At 36.1% G+C, this 16,014-nt stretch overlaps 1 protein-coding gene across 3 annotated transcripts in view; it reads left to right on the top strand.

The window, feature by feature from the left end:
* Positions 1-16,014, top strand: part of Trpm (transient receptor potential cation channel, subfamily M) — a 587,782-nt gene that overhangs the window by 551,435 nt on the left and 20,333 nt on the right. For all 3 annotated transcript variants that reach the window (XM_083130635.1, XM_083130634.1, XM_083130636.1), the window contains 4 exons: positions 4,217-4,409; positions 6,993-7,182; positions 7,980-8,191; positions 15,443-15,640. In XM_083130635.1, coding sequence (XP_082986761.1) covers positions 4,217-4,409; positions 6,993-7,182; positions 7,980-8,191; positions 15,443-15,640 — 793 coding nt within the window. The remainder of the gene's footprint in view (positions 1-4,216; positions 4,410-6,992; positions 7,183-7,979; positions 8,192-15,442; positions 15,641-16,014) is intronic.

The following is a 16,014-nucleotide window of genomic DNA, read 5'->3' as shown; positions in this document are numbered from 1 at the left end:
CCATATTGGTTCAGAAAATGGAAAAAGAACTGATATGGAATGAAATAAGGGCAAGAAGAAAGGAGATAAAGATAATAAAGGAGAACCTGACAAGAATTGAAAAAGCTATTGAAGATGGTCTCACCATTTTTACGAGAGAATATACATTTCATGAAATGAAAATCTGGCAGGAGAAATTTAGAGAGAAAATGAAAATAAAATTGAAGAAGAAAGGAGAGGGACTAGGATGGAAAGAAGAAAGAGGAGAAGAGGAGGAAGAAGAGGATACCAGAAGAAGAGTTGTGGTAATAGGGAATGTAGATCTAACAAAAGAAGAGGAAGCTTTTTTAAAACTAGGCAGAGGTTTCAAAGTTAAAGAAAGAAATGTAGATTATGAGGAAGTTATATATGACATTGAAGAAGCAGTGCTCCATATAAAAGAAGAACCAGAAAGAGACAAGATTAGAAGAAGAACAGCAGCCATACTGAAGAAAGAAATGGCAAAACAAGGAAAAGTAGATAATTTGAGTCAAAAAGAAAGGGAAGGGATGAAGAAAATCAAAACAAGAAATGATGTGGTGATAGAGCAGGCAGATAAAGGTGGAGCAATTGTGGTGATGGAAAGAGAATGGTACGAGAGGAAGTTTGAAGACCTAAAAGAAAATGGATATGAGGAGATTTGTGGAACAGGTGAAGAACAAACTATAAAAGAAAGAATCATTAAAGACTGTAGGAGGAGTGGTTTCAAGAAATGCATAAAGGAGACAGGAAGACTACCAAGTTTGAAAGGCTTTCCAAAGATACACAAAGAGGAGATAAAGTTAAGACCAGTAATGAACTGCAGAAACAATATTTTGGAACCCTTAGAAAAGAAATTAAAGAAAGTTATTGACGTTTTAGTAACACAGCAAGAAAGCAGAGCAGTTAAGAACAGTGAACAAGTAGTAGACCTCATAAAAGGACTTAAGTTAAATGAGATGAAGACGACAGGAAGACTACCAGCTTAGACGTGAAAAGTATGTTCCCGAGCATCAAGAGGGGACACGTTTTGGACATTATTAAAAAGAGAATGGGACAAGAAATTATAGGAGAATGGGATAGTGAAAGGGTAGTGAAGGCGCTGGAAACCATTTGGAATAACGGTTACAGTATAATGGGAGATAAAATAATGTTAATGAGTGAAGGACTAAATATAGGTTCCAGTCTAAGCCCAGCATTGGCTGAATTGGTTATGAATGAATGGGAAAAGAAAGTGATAGAAAAGGGAGGTGACAAAATGATTCTGTTTTGCAGATATGTGGACGACTGTTTTGGCATATGGAAGGGAACGAAGAGGCAGCTTGACATTTTTGCCAAAGAAATTCAAGATGAAGAAAGAGGGATATTATTGGAACTTGAAATAGAAGAAAAAGACAAGTTAAGCTATCTAGATATATTGATGAAAAGGAAAAGAGGACAAGAAATTGAAACCGCTTGGCATCAGAAGAAGTGTGCAGCAGGGGTATTCTGCCACAAAAGAAGTGATGTAAGTGAGGTGACAAAAATAAATTTTATAAAGAATATGGAGGACAGAATCAAGAAAATATGCATGAAAGAATGTGAAAAAGAAGGCAAAATAAATAGCCTATGGAAACAGCTGGAAAAGAATGGCTATGAGAAGCAGGATAGACTGGACATAAACAGAAGAAGTAAGAAAACGGGCAGGGGAGAATTGGCAGAGAAAGAAAAAGAGGAGAGAAGGTTTGGAATAAGGAGTATGGGGAAGACCACAGAAAAGATATGCAAAGTACTTAGGAAAGCAGGAATTAAAACTTACAGGAAGGGAGGGAGAAGCATCTTAGGAATAGCGAGGAATGCTAACAAGAAAAAGGAAAACAGAGAAGAGGAAGAAGAAGGGATTATCTACGAAGTAAAATGTAAAGAATGTCAGAGTGTGTACATAGGAGAAACGAAAAAAAGGCTGAAAGACAGGTTGAAACAACATAGGGATGATGTACGACTTAAGAGAGACAGAAATGCAATATTTAAACACAGGAGAGAAACAGGACATGACATAGAGTGGGATGAGGCTAAGCAAATAGGAAGGGAGAAGAGAATGCTAGTGAGAAAATGGAAGGAAGCCAAGGAAATAGAGAAGAAAGGCGAAGAAGACACAATGAACTGGAATGGGGGACTGAAGTTAAACAAAGAATGGAAGAAGATGTTGGAAAGAGTGGAAAGGACAAGAGAAAAAGAGGAGAGGAGAAGGAAGAAAAATGAAGGGAAAAGAGCGTGAGATTAAAAAGTCCAACCACATTCTATATGGAAGTAATTGTGTTTAGCCTTTTAGGTGAAAGTAAAGTTGGAAAGTGAAAGTCATCTGCTAGAAAGTTCAAAACAACTTTCTAAATAGTCTGGAGGGAGTAATGTTTGTGTATATATATTACCCTTCTTGTTGTATCTGGTTACTTTTGTACTTGATACAGAGTCTGAAGAAGACCTTGCTAGAAGGTTGAAACGTTACGTTAGTTTATGTTTTTAATAAAATAAATTACTGCCTTGGTCAGCATATTTAGTTTTTCAGCATTCTCTACGACACTATAAATCTGCCAGAAAATGAAATATTGTGTATGGTTTATGAACTTTTTCTGTTGTTCTTTATTGTGGAGATCTGTTATGGTGAATAATGTACCTCTTGTTACCTTAGCCTAGCCAATACATTTGATGCCGATTGTAATTTTACATTTTGCTCTTCGAATTTTCACCTGCTCTTGTGTGTGTAGAATGAAATTTGCTAAAAAGCAAAAATCTTGATGATAAACATGTCTGGAAAAAAATATTTTTGGACTGGAAAACCTGGAAATGTCAGAGAATTTCATAATCAAAAATCGTAGCAACCCTGTTTACTAACTGTGTAAGTGTACTTTATTTTGGTTCTACATATAATTATTTTTAAACATCTTAAAAACCTTCTTTTAGCACTAAATATGACATTTATTGTCACCCTACAATCATTTATTTACTTGTGTCACTCTGTTCTTCACCACATTTGCCATCACATTCCAGTTTAGTCTCTTAATTACTTTCTCTTTACATTATCACAATCGCTGACTGACATAATCATCTTCACTGGATTCCCCATCCCTGCTGCAGAGCATGGAAGGAATGAGTCCAGCATTTTTTTTTTTCTGGATCGAGATGGTCCATTCTGCAAGCAGACTGTGTTACCACTAACCCAAGCGAAATTGGTTGCTTTATATCTCACAGATACAAACAGCTTACCAAGCTCAGACATGAAGTGGCATTGGGCAGAGCCTGTGGTTGTCTATGTTCAAATAAAGAGAGAAGAAGCAACCAAGAAGCTTCGAACCACATGCCTAATACAGGGTGTTCCATTTACAATGCAAGCTGGAGTTGGGATAGTACAACATTTGAACCGAAAGTGGTACACACATAATCTTTATACCAAATTGAAGCCTTGTTCATGCATATATTTTTAAACCAGGGAACAATGATTGGATTTCTTTAGTGTCCATGCAGTGTTGCCAGATGTAATGGGAAGTGTAAATGAAATTTTTTACAAAGCATGGAAAGTGGCACATAACACACATGTACGGACATGCCGACAGTAATTTTCAGTTTGGCTAGGTGGATTAGCTTGGCATCTATGGCAGTGAAAAAAGAAATGTTCATTTCTACCGATAGGCAATCGGATGAGGCATCTTTAAGGGGTAACTAGAAAAATCGTTGTTTTTAGTAATTAAGACTGTGCATTGGCAACACTGCTGGTGTTTCAGTGCCACAAAAGGTGTGTTTTGAAACTGTATACATCATGCAATTACCCAAAACAACAAAAAAGAAACTTGAAAATTTTCATGAAAATAGTGTTACGTACATGCACCTGGCAACCATGCGATGAAATTACATTTTTTAGATGAAAACTGCGGGCACTTCAAGTATCTGCTGTAAATCTGAAAATTCCATTCCTGTGTGGTGTGCATGTGCATATGCATGAGCAAGGCTGTAATTTGATATAAGGATTATATGTGTACCACTTCCGGTTCAAAAGTTGTACTATCCACAACTCCGGCTTGCATTCTAAATGGAACACCTAGTAGTTACTAACCAAATATAAAATTTTAACTGCTTGTATCTCAGAGACTGATGTAGGGTTAAGAATTATATTTGTGAATGAAAAATGTGTGCGTTTTTGTTTAGCGGTTATGTAATTTTCTTCATTTTTCATTGTTTCAAATAGAGCACAATATACAAGGCGAAAATTCAGACTGATTTATGCAAAAGTTATGAAGAAGTCTCCACATGTGCATAGAAACAGTGCATCCTTCATCCGTAATTATGGCCATGCTGGTTTAACACTAAGTCTTCTAGCAGAAGCACTTCCAGCTTCAAAGGAAATGCCATTGTTTGAATACCCATTCAATGAGCTCTTGGTAAGTTACAAAATTTTAATAGTACTTATATACCTGTATACTACTTTATCAATGACATGATTTTCTGCCATTATACTGTACATTCATTTCATGGCAAAGAACTTTTTGTTTTTATCCCATAGAATAATCCTCAGAACGGATTTCAAGAATACAGATGAGCCTACAGTCATTGAACCATTTGCGTTTCTGTGCATAAAGTGGACTTAAAACAACAATTCAATCAATCATTGAACCATTTGGAAAGGGTCATGCCAGTAGAGTCCTCCCTTGCCACCTCTCTTCCTTAAGAGTATAATTTATAATTATTATATTTATTATTTATATATAACACAGTGGAACCTCGAAGGCCTATGTTGCTGCAGCCATGAACCTTCGGGTTTAATTAGGCTAGAGAATTAGTTAGTTAGTTAGTAACCTCGATTTTACGTTTTTCATGGGACTAAGTTGAAAAACTTAAAATTTGGGAAATGTAAAATCGAGGAAAATGTTACAGCATTTTGCTATGTTTGAACCATCAAGATTAAATGTATAATGCGGGAAAACATATAATCCGGGAATGTAAAATCTGAGTTCTGTTTGTTAAAAGATGACCTTAAGCAAGTTCCATTATGAGTTGAAATATCAAACTCTGGTGTTAAAAATTTGAAGGCTCAAAAATTCAGATGTATTCCCAATTTAAAAAGGTTTTTGAATGTGATGAAATATTCTGTAATGTACTCAAAATTTCAGGTACATGGTCTAATTTATATTTTTTAAAACTTTATAATGATATGTGTGAAATATTGAAAAAGAGGGAAAGATAAAAATGTATAAAGCCAAATGCTGATTCTTGAGAATGGATATAGCAGTGTTCTTATTTTTCGCTTTTATATAAATGTAACCAAGATTATAACCTTCAAATGCCAAAATGTGATGTGAAATGGATGTGACAGGTCATACACAGTCCCCATTAGCAGCAATGACTGGTCTCCAACATTCTGGAAGACCATGGATTCCATTGTGGTAGAACTCTGTGGAACATGAACCAAATAAGTCATCAAGTGTGGTTTGCACCTCGTCTAGGTTTTAAGAACTGTTGTCGATTAATGTAGTTGTCAAGTGAATGGAACAGATAATGGCCACATGTGTCCTCACATTATCCACCAAATAGAGGACCTCTTTGCGATTCATGAGTGCTGACACCCATGTTTTGAAGTTTCTCACGAACAAGTTCCAGCTGATGAGAGTACATGTTGCATTGAATGTCTGGCCAGGTGACAGCAGTTTCCAGTGCAGTATACCCTGAGAAGTCAACCAAACACAGAGCATAATCTTTTTTATGTAGCGATGATTTTGGTTGTTTTGAAATGGGTTCATATGATGATGGCACTGTGGAGTATTGGAGAGAACCCACTTCCCATCACATGCCAGCACTCTGTCTCACTCTGGATCCTTTTCCAAATATTTCAGCAAGGAAACAGGGCATCTGGTCATATCACCTTCTGAGCTGCAGTCAAGGCATGTGGAACCCATCGACCCAGCTTATAACATTTTCAATGAGAATGGAAGCCAGCCTCCATGGTGGAGTGGCAACACACTGTGGTGTAATGACAGGGGTCCCAGGTTCGAATCCCGGCCTGGGCATGGGTGTTCTTTGTGAGTGTCAATTCATCAATTTCATTACATCATCACTCATTCCCATCTTCATGATTAGCCCAAAGTGGCAGAAAAGTGAAGATAAAATTAACCAAATGAATCAATCAAAGTGGAGTGGTAGTGTTGAATGGTTTCTGCACTGATATTGCATTCTTCTTCAGAGTTGTCCTATATTTGACCATTATCTACCCAATAGCCAACTGCAGAGCATCGTCTATGGCTGTTGGTCTTCCAGCATATGATTCAACTTCAAAGGATTCATTATGGTTCCTGAATCTTGTTAACCAACATTGCACTGTTCGGTCATTCACCACATCATTGATGAAAGTCTGGTATATTTTCTATCCTGCTGGCTGCTATCGCATTTGATCCGACATTCATGTTGCACTGCACTGACCATCATTTGCTGGTTGAATGTGTATACATCCACCAACTACTATTGTCTTAATCTGTCTAACCTTGGAACTTGCAGTGTGTAGGATTCATTACGTTCTTTATTGTTAGAAACTAACATATTTCTTGGCTACCTTTATATTATTTTACTTCCTGCTTTTAGATTTGAAGTTAACATTTCAAGTTAACATTATCTGTTTACATGAACATCCGCAGGATTTTTCCCAGGGAAGGGCAAGCAAGGTAATTTTTTTTCGAGTGGGGGAGCAAAGAAGTCACATTTTCCCCCATAATTCCCCCTCAAAAAAACATGCTTTAGGCTGAAATTATCATGTTTCTTCAATATCTTTATAATAATTAACATAAATTACTGTGAGTGAAATGGAATTATGTGTGAAATAAATACATTTTAGGTGGACATTCGTTTTCCAGGGGAGCGGGGCATGGGCCCTCCTTCCAGACGTCCATGTCTGTTTACAGGATATCAAATATAAAATTCATAGATTAAGTGATGATAAAATAGAAACATAATAGAATTGTTTTTCTTATTTTTAGATATGGGCAGTTCTTACGAAAAGACAGCAGATGGCACTGTTAATGTGGCAACATGGAGAAGAAGCTCTGGCCAAAGCCCTTGTTGCCTGCAAACTGTACAAAGCTATGGCCCACGAAGCTGCAGAAGATGATCTGGAAACAGAAGTTTATGAGGAGCTACGAAACTATGGAAAGGAGTTTGAAAATATAGGTTCTTATTTTTCTTTTTATCACAAAATAGCAGCATAAATGCTGTGTATGAGTTCTTGGTGGCTTGTGCTAAAGGCAATAAGATAAAAAGTAAAGTCACCCCTGTACATGCACCTTGTGGAGAGGGGTGGAGGTTGTCCCCAGGTACCCATTTATTAGATGCAGCATGAACCTCAAAGTCACTCCATGCATGGTCATTGGTGGAAAAATCTTGAGGAATCAAACCTGCGTGTCCCGCATGACAGTCAGACATTGTACTAAAGACAATATCTAGAATTAATAACAAATAGTGTCCTTAACTCATCATGTTCAGAATTGAAGATTGGTACAACTCAGTGATATGATTCAACATTATTCTTTCAGTCATAATCACGTGTAAAAACAAAGATGCACATTTTCTACTTCACCTAATGATCAATGTTTGGTACAGTATTAACCTGTGTATTGTGCATATCCTAGCCTAACATATCTCACAAAGTGTGTTCAACTAATAATTAATCTTATTACAAGAAAGATAAAAGTAATTATATGTAGATAACTAACACACATTTCAAAGAAAAACTTTTTTTGCCACTATTATGTTTGTGTAATATAATTCTGTGACTGCTACGTCAGGTTGGCAAAACTGATGACATATTTGTGAGATATCTGTAGCACCATATTACACAATATATATTATCAGAGATAATTCACATTAAAGATTTTTGCTGCGACTGTACTAAAATTCTAATCTAGATAGATAATTTAGATCATACTTTCATACATTTTATGCAATAAATTTACTAATGTATCTTACAGCGCTGGAATTACTTGACTATTGCTATCGACAAGACGATGTCCAGGCACAGCAATTGTTAACTTGTGAATTACAAAATTGGAGTGGACAAACATGTCTTAGTCTGGCTGTGGCAGCTAATCACCGTGCCTTGTTGGCTCATCCATGTAGCCAGATAATTCTCGCTGATTTGTGGATGGGAGGACTTCGTACCAGAAAAAACACCAATCTCAAGGTAATTCTTCTGTGATATTTCTTGAAAACACTTGATTTTTTTTCTTTTCGTAAATTAATGCAACACATAATCTAACAAAGGAAATCCATAGAGATATTTCCATGCACATTCCTCCTTATTACATGTTAAAAGAATTGCTTAACCCCTTAAGTGTGGATGGCATCCACAGTGTGCTATTGTAGTGTGGAAGGTGCCTTGTGTTTGCTTTGACTAGATTTGACTGCAGATGTTGGGAACTTAATATTATATTTTGTGAGATTGTATTAGCTCTAGTAAAAAGAAAACAGCAGAAAAAGAAGAAGAAGAAGAAGATGATGAAGAAAGCGAATATTAAGTTAGATATAAGAAACTTTGTCTGCTCTCATGTGATATAGCTTGTGTGTAATAGAAAACCAAAATATGGATCAAAATCAAAGTTTATGTGACACAGAAATTGAGTTGCTTGCTAATTAATTAATTAACTAACCAACTACCTCTCTAGCCTTCTTAAACCCGAAGGTTTATGGCTGCAGCAACACAGACCTTCCATCTGTCCCTATCCTGAGCAACCTTTTTTCCATCCCTACGATTTCCTTTAGGTCCATCTTCGTCTTTGCCTCCCTACTGGTCTCTTACCATCAGGTTGCCCAACAAGAATCCTGTAAACTTAACCTTTCCTCTCCCATTTGTGCCACATGGCCTGCCCACCTAAGTCTTCATGATTTAATCTTTCTAATAATATCTGGACATGAATGCAAATTATGTAGTTCTAAATTATGTAACCTTCTCTACTCACCTGTCTCCTCATCCCTTTTAGGTCCAAATATTTTTCTACGGATTTTATTTTCAAATACATTGTTTTCAATGTAAGGGACCAAGTTTCGCATCCATATAATACTACAGGCAAAATTACTGTTTTGTATATTTTAACTTCTAGTTTCTTAGATATTATACGAGAAGACAAAAGTTTTTGAAGAGAAAAGTAACATGCATTTCCTGAATTAAGCTTGCTTTTTATTTCTTCTTGCTTGCACTTGTTTCAAAGACTTCCACACTAGAAATATTTATTCTACATAAACCTGAAGTACATACATGCCGACATGCTATGAATTTTTGTATTATTGTATAATTGCATTTGTGTATCATTGTATTATTTGCATTTGTTGTGAAATTTGAAAGCAGTTTGATAAAAAATAATATAGGAAATACTGGTGTTTTACTTCAGGTAATTTTGTTCAATGGAATTCTGCTAAAAAGTCTACATTTTCCAGTAGTGACTTGTTCAGAAAATTCCACACATAAGGAGTCAATTTTCTTGAAAAAACTGTTTGAGGAAGAGAAATAAAATTACATGAATTGTAGCTTTCCTGGGTACATGATTGAAACAATTGTTCTTGAATTACCTGTCAGTAGGGATGTGCCGAAGCCGATTACAGATGTATGAAAATCGGCAGAAATTGACACATCTGCATCGGCAAAAATCCGATATTTAAACCGGTACAGATTATACTAGAGTTTTACCTTCTAATAAGTTTTATACTTTAGTTTTGTAAGATTTATTGATAATTTGGTTATGAATCGTCATTATTGTAAACTTTTTGTAATAAAATTATTGCAAATTCTCATTCAGAGGATCAACTATAAATCGGAAATGAAACATTACATTGCTGAACCAGGATCTGGTGTTGTATTGGAAATTCAAAAATGAATATTCAAACCTGAAGCAAGTGCTGAGAAAATACTTGGGGATACCTGCTGCATCAGTATTCAGTGATTGAGTGTTCAGTGTTGCTGAGAAGATATGCGATAATAGAAGAAGTAGGTTACTTCCTGAAGTGCTTCCAAATCTCGTGTTTCTGAAGTTGAATCTGGCAGAACAGGAATTCATTGTGCATACTGCTTGTGTACTAATGTTAAATCTCTTGAGAATCCATGTTCTTCTTAAAGGTTCACATAATATTTTGTAGATGCAAATGTACATTCGCATCTCTTGAGAATATATATGTATATACGTATGATATGCAATAGAAATGTACATAGCAAATTTATTTTTGACATGCTGAAAATAACATTCCATTTCTGTTTAATAATCTTATGTATCGGAATCGGTTAAATATGGGCATCGGTTCCAAAAATTATTGGTGAGTACATCGGCATCGGTAAATTTTCAGCTTCGTCACATCCCTACCTGTCAGGTTAAGTCTGTGTAAACATCCAACTTTTCAAGAGCATACATTTCATCAGGCAATGTTAATTGCATACAAAGTGTGAGATTAAATATGTGTGGATGGCGAGTTGGAGATTAAAATCTGTCCTGTGATTGGTTCCCTCTGGATATGGGTGTTATATTGGCTGACATGCTTTTATGGAGATGTGGATCCCAGGCATGTTTTATATTGATTAAAATGTCTAATGGAATGGAAGATTTTTGTACTACTAGGCGCATCCAGAAAGTAAGTTTCCCTGGGGTTGTGCACAAAAAGGAAACATTATTTCATTCAATGATTTATTGCCACAGATACAGCACTTGTCCAGTTACTTGTCAACATAATTGCTGCCGGAATTCAGGCACTTGTCAAAGCGTGGGACCAACTTCTGTATACCTGCATCATAAAAGTCTGCCGCCTTTCTCTCTTCCTTCAACCTAATGAGATGTCCCAGCCAGCCTAATTCCCTCTTCTCGATGGTTTCAATCAATGGTTCCTGATTCAAGCATTCTATTCTTAATATTGTGTTTCGTACCTTGTCTTTCCTACTGTTTTTCTTAAGAATTTCATTTCTGTAGCAGTAAGTCTGCTCTCCGATTTGGTTTGCATTATCCAACTTTCTGATCCATATAATAGCGTAGGGAGATGTTTTATATATTTTCATTTTTGTTTCTTTACTAATCTCCTTTTTTGCCTATAATTGTGTTACTAATATTATAGTACAGATTATTTACTTTCTGAATTCTGTGGTTAATTTCAGAGTCCATTTTCCCATCCTAAATATTTGAACTGTTCTACTTGTTCTAAGGCCTTATTATTCCAATGAATGCCCATCTTCGTTGGTTCTTGTTTAGTAAAATGCATGACTTTAGTCTCGTTTACATTGATTATGTAACTTGGAACTGATCAAGGGCCTTCCATATTTGTCCTCTTGGTACTCTGTCGAAGGCAGACTTTAGGTAAATAGTTCTCCCCCTCTGCTTAATATCTTCTCTATTGTGTTCCTGAGGGAGAAGATTAGATCTTGAGTTTGGCGATGAGGCGTGAAGCCTGCTTGCTCTTCTTCCAATTTGTGTTCCACTTGTTGCCTTAATCTTTATCTATAATGTGTGAATATAGTTTCTTGGCCACTGGTGCTAAGCATATTGCTCTATAATTTGAGCATATATCTTATGTATAGGGATTATTATATTCCCAATCTTTTGGTATCCTCCCTGTTGCCCAGATTAGTCTATATAAATCCCATATCCATTTTTCTATTTCTTTTCCTCCATATTTTATAAATTGTGGATGGTTATTATCCCAGTCGGGTGCTTTACCAGTTTTTAAGGATTTAATTGCCTCTTGTACTTCTTTTAGTTAAATTTCTTCCTCAGCTTCCACGTTCTCGTTTTCTTCACTCATGGGTCTTTCCTCCTACAATTCCCCTTCTCCTCTAAAGGTTTCCACATAATATTCACTCCAAGTATATAAAATTTCCTTCATATTGGTTTTCACCTCGTCATTCTTGTTTTTGATATTCCTTATTTTCTTTCCTCGTTTTCCTTTCAAGTTTTTCAACACATGCAAAAATTTTCTTGGATTCTTTTTATGATTTTCTTATACTTCCTTTCCAAATTGTTCCCAGGTTTCCTTCTTCGCTGTTCTCACTATCTATTTTGCTATATCTCTTGCCTCTATATGTGCTTCTTTGTCCTCCATGTATTTTTGCCATGCTTTCTTTTTAATTGCAACTTTTTCTTTCACATTGTCGTTCCACCATCTTGTCTGTTTCGTTTTATTTGTTATCTTTACTATTCCACATATTTCTCTTGCAACTTCAATGAGGCTTTCTTTCATTACTTTCCATTTATTTTCCACGTTCCATTCTTGTCTATTGTTTTGTTCTTTTTCTCTAAATTTTTCTTTCAGTTTCCTCTGAAATTTCTTTCTTTTATTTTGGTTCTCTAATGTTGATATTTTGAGTTTGGGAAGGTTTATCTTAGTTGGTGCTGGTAGTGGTTTGAATTGGGTCATCATTACTAGTAATCTATGTTGAGTACTAATTTCAGCGCTGCGAAAAACTGTTACATCCATTACATCATAGTGGGTGTTTTTTTTTTTTTTTTTGTATATACGCAGTTATCTATTGTACTCCGTACTCCTCTGCTGATTGCTTCGAATGTAATTTGATGTATTATTTTATGAGGGAAGAAGGAGTTTCCGATGCGGAACTCGTTATCAATACAAAACTCAAGCATTTTATCTCCGTTGCTGTTTCGGGTCTTTTCAGCACCATATCTTCCCAAACTTCCATGTCCTCACCTAATTTCATTCCCCACTCTAGCATTCCAATCTCCTTTTATGATTATTGTTTTCGTTGAATTTCTAGCCTCATCTAATGTTTGTTGGAGGGAGTTGTAATACAGTTATTTTTCTAGATCCTCTGTAGGAGCATATACTTGTACAATGGGAATCCTACGGTTTAATTCCAATTCCAAGTTCAGTCTTATTATCCTAGAGTTAACTGCTTTCCAGTCAGTTACTCTACTGTTCAATCTTTCGCTAATAATAATTCCCACACCTTCTTTTGCTCTACTCCTTCTTTCTATTCCTGAATACCTGAGAACATGTCCATTTTCCATGTCTACCTCTCCTGATCCTTTCTTTTTGACTTCACTAATTCCTAATATTTCTAGTTTGTATTTCTCCGTTTCCTTTACAATCTCCACTTCCTTTCCTGAGAGGGAGGTGATGTTCCAGGTTCCAAATTTCATAGTCCATTTTACCTTGCATTGTCGTCGTTGTTTACTCTGTTCGGCTTCTATTCCTGAGTTTCTCTGAATATGTATTATTTCACTTCATGTGGGTTATTAGCCCTACGATGAAGCTAGGGCAGTGGGAGGAGTGCTCCCTTTAAGCCTCTGCCCTTGCTTGGTTTTCTTTCTGGGTTTGCTCCCATAGCCTTCGGGTCAAACCCCTTACCACAAGGCAGTGGGGTTGTGGATCTTCCGCCTCTTAGGATGTTGGGACTCTACCGTCTTTTTCATCTCTAGAGCCGTTGGCCGGTTTTCTGTTAGGGTTCCTTCCCTTAGCCTTTGGAGATCCCTCCCCTCCCTACAAGGCAGTAGGGGCAGTGCTTATTTAATGGCGGCAGTTCCTCGCCATGTCACAATGCTGTCATCGAGCTTTTCTGGGTTTTTATTGAGGATGGACCTGCCAAAGACCATCCTCCCCAGACTCTGGTTGCATTGTTGCCTCGGTCCGGGACTGTTTATTTGGCATTGCCTTATTCCCAGCTAACCACCATATCTGGTGGCCATTCGCTATCTACCACCTGCGACCCACCCAGTTGCTGAGGCTTGCATCGGAAAATAGCTTCATAGAGGCTTCTACTGCTGGGAGGCAAATTTATCAGTAAAGCAATACACCAATATGCCTATATCAGCCAACATCAATAGAGTACCTAAGTAAAGCACATTTAAAATTAAAACCTTACCAATGTTTAATACCAACTTTACATTTCACAGCAAATGCAGTTTGTTTTTGTAGTTTATAAGACTAGAGTAATATCAAAATTCTGGTCTCTACATTGCATGTAGTATGTTCACATGGAAATTTGGGGAACTCGTCAAAAAGTTAGTCATCAAGTAGCACTGGTAATTTTCACACAGATTTGTATGTTAGGATTAACCCTGAACTTGTGACGTGCGGTTTCACAGACCACTTGAGGTTCTGGAAGTTTCAGATTACCGCCTTTCGTTCAAGCTAGTGTTACCACCCTCCGTCTACCTTACACAATAGTATACTTGGCCCTCCTCACAGCACCAGCTTATTGCTTGCAAGGAGTGAAGCTTTGTTTATTGCCAAGTGCGGTCTGCCTGACGTACCTCACAAGGAGCGTTATGGTGAGTGATGCGCAATCAATGTAAAATTTTGTAGAAAACTCGACAATTTTGACTGACGTATCGGCGTAAAATTAATCTAAACTTGTGAGGTGTGGTCTCCGTTATATTATCTCTGAACAATTTTACTGTTGCATGCCACAAGTTCTGGTAAGTCAATGTTGTACTCTATTCAAGAAATGATGCACAAAACGTGAGCCATTCTTCATATTTGTTTCCTTGCACGCTATAAAATATACTGTTTTTGAAGTGTTGTGAAAATGAAAAACTAAAAATATTTTTGAACATTTTTTGTTTCCTGTAGTTAAATTGCACTTACTAGTTGCTAAATATAACATAAAAGGTTATTTTTTATGTATATTTTTGACAGTACAAGTTAAATGAATATGTTTACATTTATGCTAATATTTTGTAGATGAATAAACTATTGAATATAGTAGCTATATAACTTACGTTCTGGCACTAATTGCTGTCAAATCAGTCAGTAATACCCATAATGTATTATTATTCAATATCAGAAAGTTAAATTGGTAATTTGTGTTGAGGCAGGGGTGAAAAAATTCAGAGCGGTCTGACAAAGTATGTCCCAGTATAAGCACCTCACAAGTTAAGGGTTAAAGTAAACTATTTGTCATGTCTTTCATAACAATACATATAGGATTTTCCCTTTACTTTTGGATGCACTTCTTTCCAATTTACACTGAGTTATGTAATGTGAGTAGCTACTGTGACCAAACTTGTGAGGTGTGGTCTCCGTTATATTATCTCTGAACATACTATGAAGTAGTCCCTTTCTTTTTCACTTAAAAGATTCAAAATTAGTACAAAGATTGTGGCGAGTTATCAATTTCATTTTAAGTCATAAACATAAGTTCCATAATTTCAGAGAAATTTCAAATGTTTCAAAACTGACACTTTGCCATTATTGTATTTATTTACAGTACATTAACCTTTTTTTTTTGTAAAAAAGTGTTATGACTATGTTGGATGTGTATCTTTCAATGGGTTGATTAAGAATGCATATTTTTAAAAATTTTGATATAAAAAGTCAATTTTCATCAGTTTGTTTCTAATATTTCCTCATAGCTGTAAATAGCACAGGGTTATAAAAAAATTTCGTTATTGCTTTTTTTGTGATAATAACAAACAATAGAATTCAAGAAACTGTTTTGTATTTCCAGGTGATGCTTGGCCTAATCTGTCCTCTCTACGTTATTCAGTTGGAATTCAAATCTAAAGAAGAATTGCAGTTAATGCCACAGACAGAGGAAGAACATTTGCTCGGGCTAGAAGATAATGATGAAAGTTTTGATGAAAAGAAAAGTTCTAGTGACCCTCTAGGAGATTTTGGACTTCGTAATGAAGCTGCTGATGTTGAGGTAGATACTCAATGCTTTTGTTTTTATTGTGTACTTCGTACCAGCATAATAGAAGTCCTGGATAAAGTTGAATTTTATTATACATGCATACATACATAAACCTCTGCTTCATACACATAAAGGATATAAAAAAATCATACAAACACTTACAAGTAGAAATTCGTACATTAGTATATTATTTGTGTGGTGAAGAGAGGAGGGGTTACTTTTCATTGGTCACTTTTCACCTGTCCTCTCTACGTTACACACAAATCTAATACAAAATGTATTATAATATATGCTAGGTTCATTGTATAAACAAAAAAAAAGAAAGGAGATAAGAAACATCCACCGGACAAGGGTAGGAAGATTTACAATGACGTGTAGGATCTGTG

The sequence above is a fragment of the Lepisma saccharinum genome, chromosome 11 (genome assembly GCF_977018435.1).
Source record: "Lepisma saccharinum chromosome 11, izLepSacc3.1, whole genome shotgun sequence".
Classification (NCBI taxonomy): Eukaryota; Metazoa; Arthropoda; class Insecta; order Zygentoma; family Lepismatidae; genus Lepisma; species Lepisma saccharinum.
Note: the sequence above shows the minus strand (reverse complement) of the source record. Positions and strands in the feature narration are given on the sequence as shown.